The following is a 24,720-nucleotide window of genomic DNA, read 5'->3' as shown; positions in this document are numbered from 1 at the left end:
GGTATTTTGAGATGACATTTTATTTATTCCAATTTTTTTTAACATGTCCACACCATTTAAGTAAACCTGGTCTTAATCTTTTCCAGATACTATTTAACTGGAACTTAGTAAATTTACTACATTCAGTGGTTATGACTCTCAGTACTAAAGTTCGATCTCTGTTGCAGTTGTCGATGGCTTCTATTGTTTGTGCAACCCAGGATATGCAGGATTGAAATGTGACCAAGACATTGATGACTGCATAGTCAACGCTTGTGAACACAATTCTACATGTGTTGATCTACATCTGGTGAGTAGCAATTTAGCAATTTTTTTAATTATAATGATTTTTACACTATCATTATAAAACCTAAAGCAATATTTTTCTGAGTTCTAAATGTCCTCTTGATCCATACATCCACATATCAAGGGCTTTATAATCTTACTTTCCAGACACTGGTATTTTTGTTTATTTGTAATTTTATAGGCAGTGGGAAAGAGGAATGTTTTTATCATTTAAATGCAGTTACTAGGTCAAGGTGGTTATATAGGGAATTCAAAAGGCACAGAAAATTTTCTACTAGGTGTATTTGTGACCTCATTATAAGTGACAGGAATACTCATTTACACCAATTGCACTGGCTTCAAAGGGACTTAAAAAGTATCTTCCCCAAGAAAACTGATTTACTTCAAGTACTTCAGCATTTATTTTCAAAATTACACAGATATATTTGTTTCAGAGATATGAAGTGTGTTAAAAATAACATGTCTTAGAAATAAAATCATTCTATCACCTGATTCCTGCATGAGAGGAAAGATGACAGAGATTCACATGGTGTAAACTTCAACACCAGAGGTGGCCCATGTTCTCTGTCACTCGTTCCAGGAATCTGTCAAGAAGCAATTTGTTTTCATTGTACTCAACAGAGACACTAAGATCATACAGCAAGAATATTTTCCTTAAGAAGCATTCAGGCTGTCAGAGAAATTACCAGTTAAAAAAAATCAAAAAAAGTGGAAGAAAGTTTAGCTTTTTTCTTTCTTATTCTAGTTTCTACCACCACATTTGTGAGAATACTAAACTGATAAATGTAGAATTCAAATTATATTATGAAGCTTAAATGTAGGTGACTTTATATGGAATGAACTAAACAACTAATCACTGGTCAAAGATCACTGAGGACATAGGCAGCACAATCCCCAGCTCAGCTTCCCACCATTTGAATCTTCACTTTGGGTGAACTGAACAACCCTGTAGGTACCACTGACTGCTACACTATTGCTGAAAGTGTTTGCAATTTCAGGAACCCTGAAGTGTATGAGAGGTGTTGGTTTTGGGGGTTTTCCTTGCTTGGTTTCTTTGGTTGATTTGCCTTTTTTGTGGTTGGTTGTTTGTTTTTGCTTGCTTGCTTGTCTTAGTACATGCATAAAGAAACTGCATTTTTTTTCTGACAAATCCTGAGGGTAACCAGCAATTGTCACTATTTCCTAAACTTGAACCAAACTTAGCTGTTTCAAAAGAATTTTCTAGAATTCTCTAATTTCCATAGATTTTTCTTACTGTACAATATTTTGGATGGGGTTTTTTAACATGTTTCAAGGACTAGTCAACACCTTGGACAAAATCCAGTGCTTGATATGGAGACCACAGTTTGTGGCGCTTTTGTTATTGTCTTTGGATACTATTGTAAATGCATATTTTTCTACCACTAGACTGCCGTTAATATTTCAAGATCTCATACTGGACACATATTGCCATCTTAAAGTCATGCTAGAGAGCATTCCACAAAATAAATGTTATGCCTCTCATTCATGTGTTGTCTTATTCTGTAGGAGAGTGTGTTGCAAATGTTGACATTACAGGTATTATTCCTAACTGCAGCTGATCTTTTAATTGAGACTGACAAAATGGAGTTTTGTATGCAGTTTAAACAACATTCTTCCCAAAAATAAGGGGCTGGAAATGGAGAAAAATACAGATTTTTAATAAAGTTAATCTATTTTACCCCTTGAGAATTTTGGCTATGCTTCACCAAATGAGTTGAAATATTGAGCCAGGAAAATTTAATCATTTGGGCAAAATTTAGCATGACAAAGGATAGTAGCTCACTGCAATTTCAAACACTGTTTTAATTTTTTCTTCACATGTCTTTCATCCATTGTTTTTCCTTGACTTATTTGTGTTTATTTTTGTTCTGTAGTTCCTATATATTTCTCACCTTGTTTGTCACAGACCTATGCAATTTTGCTTTAAATGGAACACAGCACAGCAAATCAGTGAGATCCATTCAAACTACTGTTTCTGAGAAAGCATGACATTCAAAACATCAATGTGGATACAGTTAGTATCTACAGAAAATAAACACTGCAGAAACTTAACAGCAAGGTGTCATATTAAACTCTGTGTTTGATCCTTTTCAGGATTTTTCAAAAGTTTTTGCCTATGTTGTCAATATTACAGCAACCATTTATGTGAAAGGATTCATTTTGATGTTGGCTAATACACATTCAAAATTTTCAGTATTTTTTTTTCATTACAGGATTGTTCTTTGGCATTTTTAAGAACAACAAAATTTCACTCTTAAACCCCCCCCTCCCCCAGCCAGAATGGGTTTTGCTAAGTAGAAAAGTAAGTTATTTTGAAAATAAATTGTTAATTTATGGTATTATTTTGCTATAGTAATAATAATTGATTTCTATTCAATATTTAAATTTCTCCTTCTCTATTCTTCTGCAGAGTATACTTACTTAAACTAACATTTATTATATACATTTTTGAAATAACTTTCATGTGGATCATCTTTTAAGTTGAATCTAGAACGGGACCTAAAACACCTGTTCACTAAATTATTGCATTATTCAGTTACATGTGACTATATTATTTCACATACTATGTCCTTCTTATTGTATTCATGATCAAAGTGTACCAAAATTTTTCCAAATAATATTATCTGTTTATACATCAAGTTTCCTCAGTGATCAACAGGAAGAGGATTAATAAATTAACACATATTCATAAAAATGGAAGAAGACTCATCCCTTCTTTTTCAGCAGCTATAAAATAACAGATAATGGATTAACAATCCTCTAGAAAATTAATTTTTAACAACACAGGCTCTCTTCACCCTCTAAAAGGTAAAAACCTGGATGATAGGAAGTAAGTGAAGCATAGTAAAGGAATATTTAAAAACAGATGGAGATCTCAGGAGTTTCATAATTTCTGCATCAGATACCATTTTCTTTCAAAGTTATATTACAGCAGCCTTATTATACAAGTCCAAGACCAAAGATATTCCAGTTCTCCAAGAGTTATATACCAGCAAGTTATTATATGACAGAACAAGCCACTGTCAGTGGCTTGTTCTGTCATAATATAGAGCATATTAGACCCTCTGGTGGCTTGGGAATAATTAATCAGCTACCCTTATAGAAGTTTCATTCTACAGTCAAGCAGCTTGAATACCTTTGATGCATTTTTTCAAGGTAAGGATGAATTACCATTGTCAGAATGACACTTGCAATATGTATCCTTCATTTTTGGTGTTGGTAATGTGGTATAATACAGAGCCTTGAAGTTAGATAACAATGTTATACTGGCAATGCCTCAGAAAGAGCAGGCACAAGAAATGACACTCATGAGGGCTTGATCCAGCTGCCAGCTAAGGACCACACAGCCACTAACTCACTCTGTTCTTTCTATGGGATGGTGAAGACAATAGAAAAAGAGCAAACAGAAGAAAAATAGTGGGTTGAGATAGTTTAAAAAGCAAAGGAGAGAGGAGGAAAAAAGAATAGAACAAATCCTGTGATTCAAAGGCAATGGCTCAGAACTTCCAAGTGATCACTGCTGCCCAGCCAGCATCTGAATAAGGGCTACCTTATGGTAGAGTTTCACCAGAGTAATTTTCAAATTCTTCTTTAAAAAGTTAAAATAATTAATTCAAGGTATTGTTGGGGGACAAAAAGGTATGTTGTCCCTAATGATTTATGTAAGATCAGATCATGTATACAGTCTATATAACACAAAACATTATTTTGGGGTATTTGCATTTAAAAAAAAAGAAAAGAAAATAGTATCTTAACAATAGCTCGGAATTTAGTTTTTGCTTGTGTTGTTCTGTATGTCAAATTATAATGCAAATCCTGTCACTTTATTGTATGTGGAGACTCATGCAGAAAATTATAATAGATGTTTCTTTTAGAGCTTTGTTTCTCGAAGCTATTATTTCTCTGTACTTACCACATAGTAAAGTAAAGAAAATAAACTGTAGGTAAAGTTATAGTTATATGATAATGCTTGCATTGCAGTCCCATGTCCTTCTTGTCATTAACTCTCTATCCTTTTGAATTTAAAGGCAATTATTTCCCTTTCAATAACATTTAATGTTATGGAAATGAGCTTTCCAATAAAACAATGGACAATAATGCTAATTTGAACTGGAAGAAGAAATATTTTCTTGTTTGGTTTCTGTTTTTAAACCGATAAGGGAGAAAAAAAAGTACATATAACAAAGTGAAATCATGTAATTCAGGTCTTTTAGGAACTTATTTTCTGGGTTGCATGGAAGGCTTGTGTGAAGGGTGGAGAGAGATTTTTTTTTTAATAACAAAAACAAATAGAGTTGACAGTTTAAATTTCAAGAACAAGTAGATTAGCTCATTGCATAAATTGTGAAAAAGATTTGGAAAGAGCTCTGGCATTGAGGAATAAAGTACATGGTAGCTAACTGTTAACAGCTTAAGTTACCCAAAAAGAAATTAGTCAGGTCTTTGGACTAACTTAAAACAATTTCTTAAATTGGTACACTACACTTTATTTCCGTGTAAAACTGAATTTTTTGTGCTTTATGCTAAACAGAGAAAAGAACAATAATGATCTCTAAAGCCTATAACTTATTTTAAAACATCGAGAAGCACTCAAAGTGCTTCAGGAGGATCTTCCTAGGTGATGAGAGCAGGTGATCTGACATTTGGAAGGAAATAAAAGGTCTGCAGTTAGGTCTGCATCAATGAAGTTTCTAGATTTCTGTGGGAGTGGAAATTCTCTAAGCTTTAAACAAAGCAAACAACACTGCCATAGAAGTTGGTCTGAAACCTCAACTTAACTAAAAGACCACTTACCATGAATGGCATCCAGTGTACATAACAAATGACAAGCTCTTAATGGTTCCCAGGCCAAATTAATTCAAGCTGACTTCTATGTGACTTAAACTTATGCATTGACCTTATTGAGAGTACCCATGTGGTGAAACTGTGAATGCAGGACAAATAAGTTTCATTTTGCCAATTATACATCCTGGAGAAGAGCTGTACAGCAGCTGTAATTCACCCAAAAACTAGCAACTGCAGCAGTTCTTCTGCTAAGTTTTGCTGCTGATACAACTCACTGTGCTGCCTTAAAGATTTAATTCTCTATCCCTGAAATATTTAATCTTCCATGTATATTTAGCTAAAAAAAAAAAGGAACAGACTCTTCATAGTCCTTCAATAAAAGGTTTTTTTAAGACTATTGAAATGCCTCCCTCCTCTGCCTTGTACTATAGCGAATATAACAGCAAAAAGACTGAAAATTTAGTCATTATTTGGTGTACTCCTTTATGGTCTAATAAGTCCAGTTGAGTCAGAGACATTGGAATACACAAAATTAACTATTGATTTACTGACTTAGGATAATGTCCTTGGTATTGATCTGTGGTATTATACATTACCTGGATAGAGTGATTATGATATTTATGCTTTACTCGTCTAATTGAAAGATGATTTTGGCAAACAAGTATCATATTTCCATTTATTTGTTTTATTTATGACATTATTTTAATATGTTTTAATTTGATCTTTTTGAAAGAAGATGCTGATATATATAAAAATTTGCAACTTCAACCAACATTACCACTAAATACCATAGGAGTGAAAGCTTTCTATTATCTTTTTCATAAACTGAATTTTAAATACTCTACATAATGAATAAAACTGTCACAGAGTGGAGGAAATGGAGATTAAGAGGAAGTTAAAGATTGGCTTTCCAATGAGACTTGTGAACAGAAGGCAAATCAATGTGGTAAAGATACAGGAAGGTAGTCCCAGATGGTGTGCTTTAAGTTTTGCCCACAGTGAGGAGGCTGGACACACAAAATCAGTGACAGCAGGGAAAGAAGTGAAGAACTTCACAACATAAGGAAGAAGCTGGAGAATTGTGGCCTACTTGTGGAAAGCATAACCCTAAATTCGATTTGTGCACTCTATGGAGACTAATCCTTCGCTTGAGGTGGGAAATTAAGGGTTTGTACCTTTGAAGGCATTAAAAGACTGGCAGTGGTATTACAGAGACTTGAAACTACAAAATGTCATTGATTCATAAGGAAGGGAATTCTGAAAAAGGACACTTAGCTGCAGAGAATTACATAATGGCATGTACTTAGCAGACTTAGAGAGCAGAAGGTCATGGAAAGGTACGGGTCCACAAGGAAATGATTCTGAAACAAGTTAAATGGTGAAATCCATAGGTGCTCAGCCACTCTCTGAAAGCTTCCCACGTATATGTCCTTGCAACACAACACACAATAATTAACTGGAAGAATTAATTAAATATGAAATAAATTCTCCATATAGCAGCAAGGGTGTTTTCTTTTGCTTAAAATATATTAAATAGCTTTGCACCTGTTTACTTTTCTAGAGGAAATGCCAATGTTACTCCCACTCCATCAATTATGAATTACAGGATGGTATCTCTTTCACAACAAAATAAGTTCTGCAGGAATAAAGAACAGTCTCTTATTTCTGTTTGTATAAAAAAAATGAAATAATTCGCATAAAACATGTACAACTGACAAGTTATGTATTCGCGTTTGTCATCCAAAGACCAGGAGGTCATTTTCTAGTTTCATTAGGTCTCTTTAGCTGCTAACCTCTTCAGGCTTGGGAAAATTATGTAGCACTTGGAAAAGAAAATAGCCCAGAGAAAGACTTGTTATCCCATTTCTTTTAGTTATTTTAGAGTTCTCCAATCTGTCCTCCTTTAGATTTTAATATTCTGTTCCAAGGATTGAAAATAAAAATTTTTTACTGTGAGTGTGATGAGTCACAGGAACAGGTTGCTCAGAGAAGCAATGGATGCCCCATCCCTGGAAACAAACTGATCTAGTGCAAGGTGACCCTGCCCAGGGACCATATCTTACAGTATTATTTATTTGTTTGTTTGCTTGTTATCATTTGACCCCTTTCCTTTTTCACTTATGACAATGGAAAAGAGGGAGCTGAAGAACACCTGTGACAATTTACTACTAGGCACTGAGTTACTCGTTGTAAGAGTCAATTGCTCTTGTTTCTGTTGCTTAGCTAACCTTTTTCAGAGAAAGAAAAAAAAGCTAAACTATATTAAAGGTATACCGTGTTTGTATAGAATCTGTTTTTTTGTATAACAAAATTCTGAAATATGCTGAGATGTTTCCAAAAGAAAGCAATTTTCAAGATTATTCTAATAGCTTGTTCTTTTACAGGAGAATTGACTCGGAAAGCACTGGGAAAGCATTTCATTCATTAAGTGAGCAATCATATTAATTGATTTCTGCAGGTCTGTTAGGAATTGTGAAAATGCAAGATTATGTCATATGTGGTTGGACTGAAATCAAAACTCTTGACCAAAATTTCCTTTCAAAATAATCATGATAGACTTTGAATATTTCCTCATTACTCTCCCACAGTACTTCTCGTAAGGGCTATTGAAACCCTAAGTAGGGACACCCCTGCACATACACCTATCAGAACTAGTGGTTAACCAGAAGCTTTCTGAAGCACTAATTACATATGCATTTTCTTCTTTGAGACATGATGCCAAGGCTCTCAAATAGTTAGGCATCTTCATCACCTTTAGGATCTGTTGTAAAAAAAGAAAGCTTATTTAGGGTTCTCTAGTAATATTTTTAATAATTCATTAATCTTTTATGCTAAGGCAAAGACTTGATATATTGCATAAATGCTTTACTATGTTTGTTTCAGTACACCTTTAATACCAGCCAGCACACCCTGGATGTCTCAATAAAATGTATTTCTATCCAGATTAATTCTGTTCTTATCAGACACTGTATTTCTCATATTTCAATCTAGTACTGGTTTTGAGCTTAATTTGTACAGAAATATGTCTCTTTTTATATGTAAAGCAGATTATTTTAAACAAAAGCTTCACCACATTAATGTAGACTCGCTTTCTTAACAAATATCTATAATGTAGTCTGAAGTACAAATACCTCTGCAATTTTCCTGGGAAAATTTCTGAATTTCATGTTTGGTTTTCACGCATTCACACATGCTCAGTGGAATGAACCATTAAGTGTCTGGAGAACAAGAATGACTGAGGTACAGAGGTGACATGAAGTAATTCCTTGCATTCCACCTATGTTTTGTCCCCTTTTTTTCCTTTTTTTTTTTTTTCTAACTGAGGAAATTCCAATTATTGCCACAATTTTTGTTCAGGAATTGCTAGACCTTCTGTAGTGAGAATAATGAAAAAGCAAACAAACAACCAAACCCAAGAACAAACCAAGAAAGAAAATATAAGAGAATTTCATCAGAACTCCCCCTGAGGTGAATCTAAGAAGCAACAAAACATGAAAAGAATTTATGAATTTCATTATGTATTTTTATTTAATGAGTATGTGGAACAGGTTCACTGTCCTTGCAGCAGATGAGGGACTGGGAGTTATGCCAAAAAAGTGTCCAAACCAGCTGAGCCTGAAGCATTCAGCAGCACAACAGAGAACAGCAAGTGGCAGTATGGGGGGACTCCATGCTGGGGATGAAGGCCCCCATCTGCCAATGCTACCTGCTGTTTAAGTAGGATTGATGCTTTCCAAGGGCTTGGATTTGGGTTGCCGTGGTGAGACTAACTAGGCTTGTCCAGCCCTGGGATTTTCATCTCTTGCTGCTCTTCCATGTAGGTACTAATGATATGGCCAGAGTAGACCTGGAGCACACCATAGGTGACTCCAGGTCTCCAGAAGCATGATAAAGGTTGCTCCAATGTTTTTTCTCTACAATCCTGACAATGAGAGGAAGTGCATGAGAGAGTGTGGATAAATCCTGCTGGTCAACAACTGCTTACATAACTGGTATTGATAACAGAGTTTAATCTTTCAGGACCATGGGACTTTCCCACAGGACTGAGGCTAGGAAGATATGGGATTGAGTTGTTTAAAAGTGACAGAAGTATCTTTGACAACATATTGGCCAACCAAAATCAAGTGAAGAAGTGACAGACTCAGTTGTCAAGCAAAGGGTGCAAGTGATTTAGAGAGACCTTCTGATAAAGGTTAGGACTGCAGAGGGCCCGCTTCTCTCTATGAACAAAAAAAAAGGAGGTGCCAAGGGGACAGAGTCATGAAGAAAACTATCACACTTTTTCTGAGAAATCAGTCTGACTGTGTGCCCATCTGAGGTGCCAATACATTAACCCCTGCAGTACCCCAGCAAGTCAAGAAGACAGAGCCAGACTTTTCTCAGTCCCCAGTGGTCCCCAGTCAAATAGGCAAAGGCCACAAACTGAAATAATGCCGGGTCTATTAAAATGTAAAGAAAATATTTTTTTACTATAAAGGTAACTCTGAAATAGGTTGCCTCGAAGTGAGGTATCCATCCTTGAATTTATCAAAAACTCAACTGGATGAAGTTCTGAGCAGCCTGTTATAGTTGACCCTGCTGTAAACAGGGTAATGGAACAGGGGAACTGGACAATCTCCAGAGGTTCCTTCCAGTGTCTACTTCTGTATGATTTTCCAGTACAGAAACTTGATACATGTATCTCATCAAAACACCTACAGTTTAATAAATACCTTTCACAACAGTGATATAAATCTTTATGGGAATGGTTTACAGCTATAGAAAAAACCAAAAATAGAGTCCTAGAATTGCATTGCTGAAATATTTTACATTGAGAATTGATAGAAAGGTGGTTCACACTTGTTGAAATCACTTAGGTGGAGAAAATTATGTCATCAGAAAGTGGCACTAAAATATTTCCATTAGAAAATGCAGCAGTAGTTTATTTAACAACTGTTCAACTTGAGAGCAAATGAGGATATTCCTACAAGGATAGGAAGCTCAAGTGCTTTTGATACAATCTTAGAGTAAAACATTTAAGATTGACTTGTGTGAGGATAGAATCAGACTTTTAGTTACTAGTCACTAGATTATATGTGACTTAAGGTCACATTTCTATGCTTTTCTTACTTAAACAAAAAGTGTTCTGTAAATGGATCTGTAAATTTAGTTATGTAAGTACTTCACTGAAAGCGTGAAGTAGTCACAGTGGGGACATTCTGTGTAAACATAGTATGTGTTGGTCAGAGCACAAGGCAACATAAATCCAAACCCATTTCAGATTCCAAAACTTAAAAAGGAAAAATTCTGTCTTTTTCACTCATATTTTATAGTATACCTGAATTAAGGGTATTACTGAATTAAGAGTATTACTTGAATTAAGTGTAATACTACATTAGCAAGAAACATAGATAACCCCAGAGTGAAAAAATGAGTATTGAGAGCTGACTGCAAATTATATACTTGTTTGGAGGGAGAAGCTTGCTATTGTTTGGACTTATGAAGAGCATTAGGTGGGCACATTTTCTGTTTCAGTTTCTTTCAAAAGTGATTGGATTTGTGTGCACTGAGACCACTGTATGACAAAGCACATTTAATTGAGGACCAATGAGAAATTCATGTCCAAAGCTTAGTCCTTGGGTAAACTAAAACACTAATGAGTCAGAACCATAAGAACTGTGACAACGAGAAGCATATGAACACATGGTCGATTTTAAATTTTTTTGGCCAACACATTCATAAAGGACAAGTCTTTTGAAACAGCAGTTTGTGATCTCAGTATGGACAACAGCTTGGAAATCTCTGGCTTTAAGTCTGCCCCTCATTAGTCAGCTGAGATACTCAAATTAAGTGTAAATGTACTGATTGCCTATAAATGTTGTCCATATGTTTGTCTGGTTTTGTGCCCACTGGAAAATCAGTGATCCATTTAACACAGCCAGACAAAATGTGCCAAGTGATTGAAAGAGTTTAACTCTTGCTGGTCTTTAACAGTGCATGTCATACCACTTCAATGAAACCCAGGTTTTGTGCTTTGAATAAACTCTGCATATTGTCCCAAGCCCTAAAAGATGTCAGAAACTCGATTTAGGCTGTTCTTACTGACAATCTGCCTGTTGGCAGAGGTATACTATTGAACTGAACTGAACCATGAAGGAACCAGCTCGCTGTTAGCACTGCACTGACAGATACCATAGAAAGTACCATTTTCTCTGAGAGGTGAGTGCCTAGAGGCTTTAGGTAGTTTCACCATATGATAAACTTGACTTATATCTTAGTGTAACATCTGTCTTGATGTAGTTTAGTTAGAGATATGAAATACAAGCCTAGTAAAGAGTTATTAGTTCCTTAATTCTGAGTACTTCAAAGATATTTTGTTTCTTGATACGTGTTCCTTGAGGTGCTGAGTAGTGTTCAAGAACCTTGCCCAAATGCAATCACTGAGATATAGAAACAATGAAGATAAAAGAAAAAGATCACTGGTGGAGGATTGCAAAAGTTTTCAAACTGGTCTGGCTTCTTTCAGTTTATGAGTGCGTAAGCTATATCTGAAATGTCCTCCAAAACAAGTATCTGCACCTCACAGATTTTGTAGAACTATTTTAGAGTCCACAAAACTGTTAGAAATTTCTCATGTAAGATTAATATTATCAGATAATTTCTGATTTTAATGTTTGCAAACTGTAATAAAATATATGCATTATTTTTACTAATAAGCTCAGAAATATCAAACTTCATCTTAAAATTAGCTGAGTCTGAAAATACAAATATAGTGTAAGAGACTGAGTTTCATTTATTGAGCTGATTTGGGGGTGGGGGAGTGGGGGATGGTGGATTTTTTTTTGTTTAGGTTTTTGGGGGTTTTTTTCGTGTCTTTTATTAGGAAAAACAATGTATTTTGTACAGCAGAGAAAAACATAATACGCTTTCTGCTTTACTCTGTTGCCACTTGCTGCTTAGTTATACATCTGAGATGACTAAATGATTTCTGAATACATCCAAAACTGAAAAGCATCTGCAAGCAAAAGTCCCAGTGCTATCAAGAACAAAAATGCACATTCTGCATGTGTATCCACAGGGGAAAGACACAAAAGGCATATCAAAGAGTCTGGCATTTTCATTTTATTACCTAGGCAGCATTCCCAGTTTCCTCTGGCTGTGGACATATGCTTTTTAGTCAGGTTGTGATACTTGTTTCATGCTTGAGGAATGAACAATAATTGAGACAGTGTTTTTTACATGCTTTAAATATGTCAACTTTATTAGTAACTGTAATTATGAACAGTAGGCCAAGTACACCTTCTCACAGTACCTGCTGCCATGTAGAAACTCAGATCTTTCTCCTCAGCCTTCATTATGTACATCTGTAGCTTCCAAGTTCCCAGCTCTATATTACTTCTGTTGGTTTTGGATGTGTTCCCAGTTTGTTTTCCTACCTTCCAGGCTCTCAGTTTTTCTCCACTAAACCTTTGTCAATAGAAAAATCTATACTATTTCTATTAGTAACTGTGTGCCTTTCATTAAGAGAGATTAAAAGAATCTTAGGTTTGTTCTATGCAATGCTGAATTGTAACTGATCAAAGGGAGAGAAAGGAACTGTGCAAAAGAAGCAAGTTTTTCAAGTTTTTAGTGCGATTTTTAGCAATAAAAACATCCCTTTGAAAAAAAAAAAAGAAAATAAAAGAAAAAAAGAAAAAAAAATACTGGGGAAAAATTGTAATACCAATCACGGCTTTCAGCATTAGAAGAATGAATCAAGAGGTGCACCAAGACCCCACCAATTTAGGTGGAGTTTATGGAGTCTCCATCTCCACTCCCACCTACTTAGCATGATAGAAATTTAGACTAAATTTGGGTTTAGACAAAAAAAACCTCAAATAAATGCATATCAGGAAAAAAATATTCAGAAATTGATTTTAAAACTGGGTAATTAATACACAATAGTTGTTTGATATAAAACCAGTTTTGATCCAGTTGAAGTGTCTTGAATGTCATGGATGCTAAGAAAATCCAGACTTTTACAGTCTATGCTTTTCTCCCGTCTTTACTGAATATATCTCCTCCTTACAATAGTTGTCTAAATTTTTAATTTTTTGAATTGCCCCAATTATTTCATTGCTACTGTCAGATGTATAATTTTTTTCTTATGATGCTGTTGATTCTCAACCCCAAAATTTCCTTTAGTTTCTAAACTGTCAGATAAGCAGAACACATCAAACACAGCCTTTATTTAGCAAGGGTATATCACAATGTCTTTGTTATCTCTTTTTGTCTCTAACATGTAGCTAAGAGGAAAATGCACTGCAGATTTAATTTCTATGTCAAGGTTTAACCCCAGATAGCAATTAAGCACCAGAGAGCTGCTTGCTCACTCCACATCTTGGTGGGGCAGGGGAGAGAATTTGAGGGCTAAAAGAATGAAAACTTGGGGGCTGAGAAAAATTTAATGATTGAAGTTAAATCATTAAGAGAGAAAGAGATGTTAAATCCAAGGAAGATAAGTGATGCAAATGAAACCAATTGCTCAGCACCAACAAACTGATGCCCTGTGGCCTGCACTACTACCCAAGCAGTGGACCCCTGGCCAGTTTTTCACCATTTTTGTATGTTGTGCATGGCACCACAGCTGCCCTTTGGTCAATCAGGGTCAGCTGTGTCCTCTTACAGCCTTGTGCCCGCCAGCCTACTCAGTAGCAGGAGAGCATGAGAAGCTGAAAAGTTCTTGACTTAATGTCAGCTCTGCTCAGCAACAACTAAAATGCCATGCATGTTATTCTCATCCTGAATCCAAAACACAGCACTCTACCAGTTACTAGGAAGAAAATTAGCTATCTCATCCAAACTAAGACACTAAGGAAACATCATTCTCCAGAAATGTAAAAGTCACAGCAATGCTTGCCTGGTTACAGCTGAGAAATTGTATTTTGGGATGTCTCCAGGCCATGGTTAGAGTCATAGAATCAGCTACGGTAGAAACCTCCAAGTTCAAGTCCAACTCTTAATCCAGCTGTGCCAGGTCCTCTACCATGACCCTCAGTGCCACATCTACACAACTTTTAAATACCTGCAGGGATGGTGACTCAGCTACTCCCCAGACAGCCTATTCCCCTGCTTGATAACCTTTTCCACGATTTTTTTCCCCCCTAAAATCCCATCAAAAGCTTCCCTTATGCTACCTGAGGCCATTTCCTCATTTCCTGTCACATGTAACTTAGGAGAAGACACCCATTCCCACATTGTTAACTGTGCTTTCAGGTAGTGCCAGGGGGTGATAAGGTCCCCCCTGAGCCTTTATGTCTCCTCATGAGAATTTTGCTCCAGACCCTTCACTAGCTTCATTACTTAAGTGCTTTTTATTATGCTGAAATTTCTTTCTAATGGAATGATCATTCCAAACATTTTCCTAGGTTTTCCTTTTAACATAAAAGTCCCAGTTGGCTTCTCATCTTCATGTTTTAGATGGACGATTCATTATGAATTTAGGTTTTGTATTCTCAATAAGTACCATCCTGTTTGTCTTAGAAAATTGAAACCTCCTTCTTCATCTATTATTGAGTACAATTGTGGCAGCTAATCCAGAAGAGTGCTTGTACTGATTTTTTCCATATATATTAGTAAACAAATATTCTTTATTCCTGGTCAGAGTATGCATGCTTAATGAAATACCAAAACAGCAAGATGATCTGGTGCACTTCTTATCAATCACTTTATGATTTCTAGATGCACAGAATTTTAGAGAGCTCTGCTGTGTTTTCTTCAGCTGTATTATCTTTCCATCACGCACATATTATGTGAGTGAAAAAAGAGAAGGGACAATGCATGAAATAATTTTTATTTTTAAAGTAACTTCTAATGTTCAGTGTTTTAAAGCAGTAATATTTTCTACATTTTCATACACTTTTCAGAAACAACCATTTAATCAGAGATAAATAACTTATTTACATTTGTATTTTAACAATTATACTACCATACACTTCCTTTGTAAATCAACTGGTTCTAAGAAACTGGTTCAATTTTTTCCCACTAAGTTAACCTTGATATTACACTTTAAAAAATATTAGACTAAAGCTTTAAGTAAAAGTTAAGGAAAAAAAAAAAAAAAAAAAACCTACACCCAGAATAGTATTGATTTAATATCAAAAATTAAATTTTTTGCTGTCGCTTCAACTTAGAGTTTTATGGTCAAAGCTTAGAGTTTTATGGTCAACTCTATATGAGTCAAAGTGAAAGAGTTGAACCTATAATTTAGTAAGATATATAGAAAGTAAAAAGAATTTTAAATGTTGTTTATTTAGGTAAATCTTTGCTTTTTTGTATCTTAATATCTTAAATAAAATATTTTAAGAAAAGTTATGCTGTACATGCAGAAAGGTCCCCTCTGTCTCATTCTTTCTCTGATTCTGATGCCTGATTTCCCACCAGAAACTGATGCCTTGTGAAGGCTGACCTAGAACAGAGGCTAGATGGAGTTAAAAAATAAAGAAGATATTTATTAAAAGGCCTTAATGGATACACCTTGGGCAGCACAAGAGCCCAGCCAGGGCTACACCCAAGATGAACCCAAAATGGTCACAAAATGGAAGATCGGTCACGAGGTCTCACATTTTTATAAGTCTTGGTCTATAAGCATACTGGAGTTAATTGTTCAAGTGTAGCTTTAGCCCATGAAGTCCCATCCCTCTTGTTTATCTTTCTTCAATCCACCATTCTTTATGCTCTTGGACTGAAATTTGGATTGTTTGTCCTTAGTACCCAGCTAGAGAAGGAATTAATTTGTCTCCCTACTCTGTGACTCTTCAGAGAGCTTACCATCCCTTAATATGAAGATCAGAACTACACACTAAAGCAGCACAGAATCTGAAAAATATAAAAGGTAAAACTTAAGGCATTATTTCAAAACAATATTTTGAAACCATATAGTTACAAACAAGCGGAATGAGTTTCAACAAGCACTTTATACGAAAGTTTTGTAAAAAGAGGACACTGGCATTGGTTATTATGTTTGCAAATGGTGAAAAATGTCGAGAAACTCCTGAAAAATAAGTAATTTGTGAGAATAACATTTATTGGCAATGTATTCTTTGGATAACTTTTATTTGAGACTGCACTGAGAGAATTAATTTCCTTCTTTTTAGACCACATGGAAGTGTAAATTACAGAATCACAGAACATGCTGAGTTGAAAGGGCTTCACAAGGACCACCAAGTCCAGCTCCTGGCATTGCAGAGCACTGTCCCAAAGAGTCACACCCTGTGCTCAAGAGCATTGTCCAAACACTTCTTCAACTCTGTCAGACTTAGTGCTGTCTCTGCTTCCCTGGGGAGCCAGTTCCAGCCTCCCCACTGTCTGGGAAAAGAGTCTTTTTCTAATGTCCAACCCAAACCTTCCCTGACACTACTTCAGGCCATTCACTCAGGTCCTGTCACTGTCACCACAGAGAAGGGATCAGTGTTTGCCCCTCCTCTTCCCCTCATGAAGAAGTTGTAACTGTGATGATGTCTCCCTTCAGTCTCCTCTTCTCCAGGCTGAAAAACCAGGTGACCTCAGACACGCCTCGTGAGGCTTCCCCTCAAGGTCCTTCACCATCTTCCTTGCCCTCCTTTGGACACTCTCTAATATTTAAATGCATGTATGTGTTTCGATTTTTCAGATATTAGCATTTTAATATTATTTCACATAGAATTGTTGTACCTCAGGACAAAAAAAAAAGAAATGACACTGTAGATGACAAAAGAAGAGTAGGGATCTTGCATATAAGTCTTGACAAACCATGGTCATATATTTATATGCCTGAGATGGCCAGTAGAAAATACCCTGTGGTGATCTACCTCCAGTTCTCACAGTGCTCTTGCAGTCCTTTTCTTTCACCCTGCAGGAAACACATTTATCCACAGCTTTCCTCAATTCTTACTTTAACCCATTAACAGACGATGATCAAAATCAGATTTGATAAAGATCTAAAAATGCTAATAAAGACTGTTTAGTCAGAGCTTACATCCCTTGATACTCTTGCTGCTCTGAATCTTCAATTTCCTATCTGTCTTGCCTGTCCTATTTTTCTAATGCTTTCCCCTATTTAAATCTCTCTGATTCAGTTTATCCCTCCAGGATCTACCACTGTCTCCTCACATTTCCATTAGGTTTGCACTTCAAATGTGGGGTTTGTTTTTCAGTTTTCTTTGTTTTGTTTTGTTTTTTGTTTTTTTTTTTTTAATCCTGTTGGCTTATAATATCCTTCAGAATCATCCCCTTAGCTGCAATGGCTGCACAAATCCCACCCTTCATCCAGTTCCTGCCAGGACCTGGGTGGAATTCCATGAGTAGAAGAACATGCTACATCTTTAGGGGTGCAGAGAAGGAGGGAGAAAGAAAGAAGAGAGAAGAGAGAGGGGAGAAGAGAGAGAAGAGAGAAGAGAGAAGAGAGAAAAAGAAAGAGAGGGTCAGTGTCTAATAATGACAAAATTGCAATCACACCAATAGGAAAAGAAAAATAATATATCACATTTGTATAAAAATGTCAGTCACAAATTATCTTTTTGTGCGGCTTATTGATGAGTTGCTGATCCCATCCGTATGCTGCTGAAATCCAAAGCATGAAGAAAAGCTCTGACTTTGCACCACCATCATAAATTGTAATAGATTTAATAAATAGGACTGGTGGGTACAGTGTTTGCAATACCATTAAAAAAGTGTGGGCTTCCTGAAGTCTTGTAGGCAAGCACCTTCAATATCCAGAAATAGAACTTCATTAAAGTAATAAGAGGGAAACTCCAGGAAGGCCAGAAAAATGCAAATTGCAAAAGATTGCCCTTAATAAGATCAAGCTCTCCCAGGGAGTGGAAATGAGACAGAAAAAGTTATAGCTAAGATTAAATATTTTTACAGCCTTACAAGATTAGAATAAAAGTCTTTCAATTTCTTGCTATCAGAGAGAAAAGCCTTTTTTTCTCTCACATGAAATATGAGCTAACAGGTAAAGAGTGGTTAACCTCTACCATACCAAATACAGATTGAACCATAAAATCCAAAGTAATAATTTCTTAAAGTATTACTTCCCTAAGCTCAAAGTATAGTCAAATTACTGCAAAAATGATTGATATTTTATTGCCTCATCCAAAATAATACTAAAATTAATTTTAACTCTGTATTAAGAAAATAGAGAAAGAGGAGAAAACACCTCTTAACATTTGAATGTGAAGTATTAAGTTAGGATTTTATTCTAAGAATACTATTCCCTTTTCTCCTATCCGTACAAATGTTTCATAATGGAAGTCTCTTCTTAACAGTCCTTTAGTATGCTGAAAAATCTATAATTAACCTGTAATTTTCAGGAAAAGGAGAGACACATTACTAAAATCTTGAGCTGGTGCTCTTAAAATCGTGTTCTGATTTTCAAGACAAAGTGCAACAAAGACATTCTAAAGCAGAGAGGGAAAACCTGAGACTGGTATAGTTTTAGAAAAATGAGGAGGGCTGGTAATGCTCTTATCCCTCAGTTTATCTAGTTTGTTTCTATTTTTACAGTTCCCTTTTCTCTCTCTCTCTCTTTTTCTTGTAGGAAACTGCATGTTTAAAATGGTGGCAACCCTTGAGAAAATATAATGCATCTCTTTTACTTCTTGTCCGACAACCTATTTCTAAATTTTTTAAGTGAAGTATAGTTTTAAGAAAAAACCTTAAAAGTCGACTCTCATCGATTTTTCAATTAAATAATTTGGATTTCAAAAGTGTGCTTGTACTTGACTTTTGGTGACTTATTTCTAAATTGTGTTATGCAACAACTAAATTAGACTGTTGGACACAATTTGTGCTTTTCCCAGAAAGTATTGATTCTTATAACAAGCCATTCTGAGATCATAAGTATTACAGAAATTCCCTTGCAATCAGAAGCTGATATGAATTTTTCATTTGTGGATGCAGCTATCAGTAGGTAACACTGATAAACAGACTGATCCAAGTTTTTAGTGTATGAACCAAGAGCGCTGAGATTTAGTTTCCAATACAGAGAACATGTATCAAACATCTGAAACACTATTTTTCCATTTTATCTTGGAGTAAATTCTAGAAAACTGGGCTGTGTCTAGTGCCTCAGAATCTGGAGACACTGGAATTTCTGTTTTGAGAAACCCAACCTGTCTGGTTCCAGGTACCCAATGTCCTTCCAGGAGCTGTGACACTGGGCTCAGAATGGCAAAACTCTTGATAGAAAAGATGCTGAACTTTCTCACAAAAGAGAAAGTGCAAGTCTCACAAAGACATGCACATTACCTGGGCATTAGCAAATGTCTAGAAGTATGAGGTAAATACATGGGAAAGTTTTCACTATATTTTAAACTTCTCTGCTTACTGCTCTAATTTAAAAAGTAAAGATTGATGGCATATCTCTGAAAACAAGCACAGCCAAGCCACAAGAGTTACAAATTCAGGTGAGTGGGGATACACGTTCTCATTCTTCCAAATTACTTTCCTGTAATGTATTATAATGAAATGTTCTATAAATTTAAAGTAGGGATGAGTGAAAGTTCAAAAGAGGAGACTTGACATCAAATAATATTTTGAATCTCTGGGTACTTCTAAGGACATTTAGTTTGAAGTATTTTTGGAGCACTCTGTTTCTTCAACTTTCCCCTACTTTAGAGCCAGAGGTTGGCAAAAATGGCACTTTGTGGTGACTGAAGTCTACTGATGTGATTCTGGTTGCACACTTAAGATCTGAATTTGAATGAGCTGTTATGTTAAGGGAGGAGACAGCTTTGTTTTATGGAAACCGGTAGTTGATCTTCTGCATTTTCTTACTTTATTTAAAAAGTTACGAGCTGCAACACCAGGTTTGTAATTCAAAAGCAAGATGTTATTTCTGTTGGTCAGTACTTGGACTATTCCTTTGGAATATCACAGTTAATTCCCACAGCTCTCCTGTTATCTGAGATCTAACAGCAAACTGAAAGCTTTGGACAAGCTTTTAGGGGGGTCACGTTCCTGTCAGTACTTTGGTTTAACAGGAATGTGTTCATGACCTTTCTCTAGTCATTGAACAATTGAGCTAAACATCAACCCAGATACATTGACCAAAGGCTGATACTCAAATGTCTGTCACTAGCTGGATTAGTTATTTGGTTTATTTTGCACAAACAACCTAAGGCTATTGCTTTCCATTAGTTTTTCTGTACTGTTCAGCACCTGTCATGTTGATGATGATTTGATTGGCACATTTCCTAGTAAGCTCTCTAGGAGAGAAACAAAAGAAAGGTATAAAGAGAATAAATGGCAGCAGTCAGGAAGCAAAGACAAAAAGAGACTTATCACCTATTATTAATTAGGTCTCCAACTGACTTTGCTTTGTTGTCATAAAATTATTGATGATAAGACCAGTACCAAATCCTATTTTTTCCCTAAAATCCTTCATCTTTCCTTAGAAAAATCTTTCCTTATTCATATCAACAGCTTTTAAAACTTTGACTGTAACATTTGTTTTTATTAATGATTGTTCTTAAATACCTTTTATGGTCTTCTATGTCCATATTTCTTGTAGCATCTCATAAAATAACATTTTGAATTTACTAAAAGCATAAATTCACAGAGATTTGGATTTGTTATTGAGTATTTTTCATTTTTTTTTCTCCAAAAATAATACATACATAATGTTTAACATTGTCTATACTCAAATGGAATATCTGTGTCAATACTAGTAAAAGCCATGTTGCATGTTTGCATGCCTCAGCATGTTATGGGTGAATCTCCACACAGAAAACCAACCCCAAGAAGATTTACGCTGGACTTTGAGAACTGTCTATCTTGTTTGAGCAGTGATGGAAATAATTGATTAAATTTTAAATGTATAGGCCAGAATTTATTTGCATGTTAAATGTAACGTGAAATCTAAAATGATTTTAAGAGAAGCCAGTTACTAGCATTAGGTGTGCTTAAATTTGGAGAGAACGAAAGTTTCACGAAAATACACATTTACAAAAAGTTTCATTTTAAAATTATCAGTATCAAATACAGCAATAATTATGGTTTTTTTAACAAAGCACCATTCTATAAAATGGTTGTGTATAGAGACCTGCAGTGCAAATAATAAGTGTTCCCATTTAAGATAATTTTCTTTGTGGTTACAAATTACAGTGAAGTTCATTTAGAGTTATAAATACACAGCATGTCTAGATGCCAGCCATATTTTAAGCCAGAAGTTGCACTGAATGAAAATGTAAGATTCTCTTTTCTAATGGTGTGCTATTCAAATATGATGAAAATCTTACTTTTTTGCATAAACTTATTAAATTATTTTAATATAAAAATAATTATTATAATGTAAAGCAAAAACTCATTAAAACTTACCTAATTTTACCTGTACCAGCTGTTTTAAATATGCTTTCTTGGTCATTTAACTTATTCATTATTTAAAATCTTAGAGAGATGAGCAAATTAAAAATGTTCCTTGTTTCTCCTGTAAGCCTTGCTTGAAATTTGAATTAAAGAAAACCTGGTTTATCCTTTATATCAGATGTTATCTAATTTACAGTAACTTAGGTTACAAAAGATATAAGTGGTTTGGAAGAACAAATAAATATACTGGTCAGCATCTTTATGATATAACTGTATAGGAAAAGATATATAAATAAAAATTGAGAATTTAGAAGTCTTTTAAAATACCTAGCATTACCTAATGCTACCTCAACTTCTGCCGATAGCTAGTACTTAATATTAAGTTATTTACCCTCCTATTTCACAATGTTAAGTGCTTAAAACAAAACACCACATAGGCTTTGTAACTTACATAGCTAGAGTAAAATAAAGTCTTATTTTTTAATAAAGTAATAGATAAAAATACATCAGTTAGTGATTCTAATAATAAGATTCAGTAAAAAATTTTGGTGATTTTTAAATAGTAGTCTTATCAGAACCAATCACTTGTATTACTGTTTAGAAATTATATTTTTAATTGTAATTTTTCATTACTTCTGAATCCATGTTTCACACTTTTTCCCACCTTATTCTTTTGTATCACCTATTATAGTCGTTCTTCCAATTAACATCAGTATTAATAACCATATAGCAAACCTCATGACACTCAGCCCCAGAGGTGTTTCTTTGCTGTGAGTTAAGCAATCTGATTATTACAGCGCTATTAACTAATATTAGAGCAAGCCATGTATGTCTTCTAGAGCAGCAACAACAGAGCTAATTGCAGATTTTCTTTGTGTCAGAAGTCAAATTTCCTTAATTTGTGGAGCAGCACGGTTAATACATTCACTCTTCCCATAACTTGTGAAGAAAAGGTAAATAATTCATTATCAGAAGACAGAAAAGTAGTGTATTTGCTGGGACTTCACTTGGCATAGGTCTTGTTTTAGCTCAGACTTCTATAGTAAAAATAAAAGTAAGTGTTAAACCAAATGAAGATGAACAGATACCTTGGTTTTCTTTTTGTTCTGTTTTATTTTGTTTTTAAACAAGCTTGCTTATTTAGGAAATAAATGCAAATAGACTTGCACAATGAAAACAATGCCATAATGACAAATAGCAATCTAATTTTGTCAGTTAATATGTACGATTATGTAAATAGTTAAATCAATAATAACTTACAAGTAAAGCCCTTTACTACTACAACTCAGAAAAGACCCTGAAATTAAAAAAGGTGCATAAATATGGTAAGGATCTCAATATGGTTTAGAGCAATTGCAAATATGATTTCACAGATGCTTACATTTTTATGTTCACATTTATTTCACAAGGTTAAATGAACTGCTGTTAGCACTAACAAAATGAAGTGTCATGAAGGTTTTCTGTAGGAAAAAAAGCCCTGATTCCGACAGACAAGAGTTTTGTGATGAGTTTTCCATAGAGGCTGGAGTACATCTCCAATTTTGTGCCAATGATAAGTAGTCATACAATAGGTTTATCTTGTTTGGCCTTAATGGATAAAGGGTTGCATCCCAAGAAATGGTCTGGCAGAATAATTTGGAACACAGAACAAATGGATGTTTCTATGTTTCCTTTTGTGTGTTTCTGTCTCCAGGTGAGGTATTTTTTGTTCTTTCTATGAATTAAAACTTTAAAATCCCCCCAAAAATTCTCCAACTCCATGGGTATCTTTAAAAATTAAATTAATTCAGTTTTATTCTCTAGACATGGAAAACATATCTGGAGTATGTTCTGTATGATAAAAATATCTATCAACCTAGATATACACAGGACAGGCTTGATTTGTTCATAATTTAGATCTTTGTTGTGTGTAATGAACATTTTTCATTGCAGTTTCTGTTTACCAGATGTTCAGCTGCCATTTCCTAGTGAAGTAATATTGACTAGGGCTTAAGAAAATTATTATTTCTTCATTTACAGTTTTGGGAAGGGGAAATATGCAATTACTCTTAAATGGCGCTTTCTTACAGCACACAATGTAAATTGCATTAAGACATGCTCACATGCATATGTGGTTCTAGATATGTGTGCAAGGGGTCAGAAATTTTTTTACCCTAGCTGGTAAAATCCACTCTTCTTTAGCAAACTGTGGTACATATTGTACAAGGAAGTGAAAACCTAACCTGACAATAGAACAATTTTTAAGAAGTGTTTGATGGTTACTCATGGGTATGGATTAGTAGTGCCCATTTTTTCCCATTTGACACAGATAAATATGCAGAGAACTGCGATATTTGGGTGTGGCTATTATCACAGATCACAGAATATTCTGAGTTTAAAGGGGCATACAACGATCATCAAATCCAACTCCAAAGCTAATATCCCATATGGGAATAGAACCTTGGTGTTATTAGCACCAAGGTTCTATTCCCTTATGGGAATCCATGTTGTAAACAACTGAGCTAATCTCGGGGTCAATATGTAATGGGAAACACCAGCCTGTGGACTAGTAATGTAATTTGTCTCAAATGTATGGTTTTTTCTTTCTTTAGCACAATTCACAGCAAATTATTTCTTTCCAAGTTCATCTCTCCGTATTACATTTTAAAAGAACCAAATCTTTCTGTATCCTATCATAAAGTTATTAATATTGGAAAAACTCTAAGATCACCAAGTCCAACTGTCAATGTAGCACCGCCATGTTCAGCACCAAACCATGTCCCCAAGTGCCACATCCACATGTTTTTTGAACACTTACAGGATGGTAACTCAACCACTTCCCAAAGCACTCTGTTCCAAAGCTTGACTATTCTTTCAGTGAATAAATTTTTCCTTGTATACAACCTAAACCTCCCCTGGTGCAACTTCAGGCCATTTCTTCTTGTTTTGTCACTTCTTACCAGGGAGAAGAGACTGATCCCCATCTTGCTACAACCTCCTTTCAGATGGTAGTAGAGATGCATGAGGTCTCCCCTTAGCCTCCTTTCCTGCAGACCAAACAACCCCTGCTCCTTCATCCAGTCCCTCTAGGACTCATTTTCCAGACCCTTCACCAGCTTTGTTGTCCTTCTCTGGAATCAGTCTAGCACCTCAATATTCTTCATGTAGTGAGGGACCCAGAACTGGATACAGCACTCCAGGTATGGCCTCACCACTGCTGAGTACAGAGTGACAATCCCTGCCCTGGTCCTGCTGGCCACACTATTGCTGATACAGGCCAGGATGCCACCAGCCTTCTTGGCCACCTGGGCACACACTGCTAATGTTCAGTTGCTGTCAACCACC

At 35.4% G+C, this 24,720-nt stretch overlaps 1 protein-coding gene across 1 annotated transcript in view; it reads left to right on the top strand.

Moving 5' to 3' along the window:
* The window catches only part of EYS (EGF-like photoreceptor maintenance factor), a 792,123-nt gene that overhangs the window by 319,668 nt on the left and 447,735 nt on the right, over positions 1–24,720 (top strand). The window contains exon 21 of the mRNA XM_054630570.2: positions 168–289. Within this exon, the coding sequence (XP_054486545.2) occupies positions 168–289 (122 nt within the window). The remainder of the gene's footprint in view (positions 1–167; positions 290–24,720) is intronic.

Source organism: Agelaius phoeniceus, chromosome 3 (assembly GCF_051311805.1).
Source record: "Agelaius phoeniceus isolate bAgePho1 chromosome 3, bAgePho1.hap1, whole genome shotgun sequence".
NCBI lineage: Eukaryota > Metazoa > Chordata > Aves > Passeriformes > Icteridae > Agelaius > Agelaius phoeniceus.
This window is presented reverse-complemented; position numbering and strand designations above follow the sequence as displayed.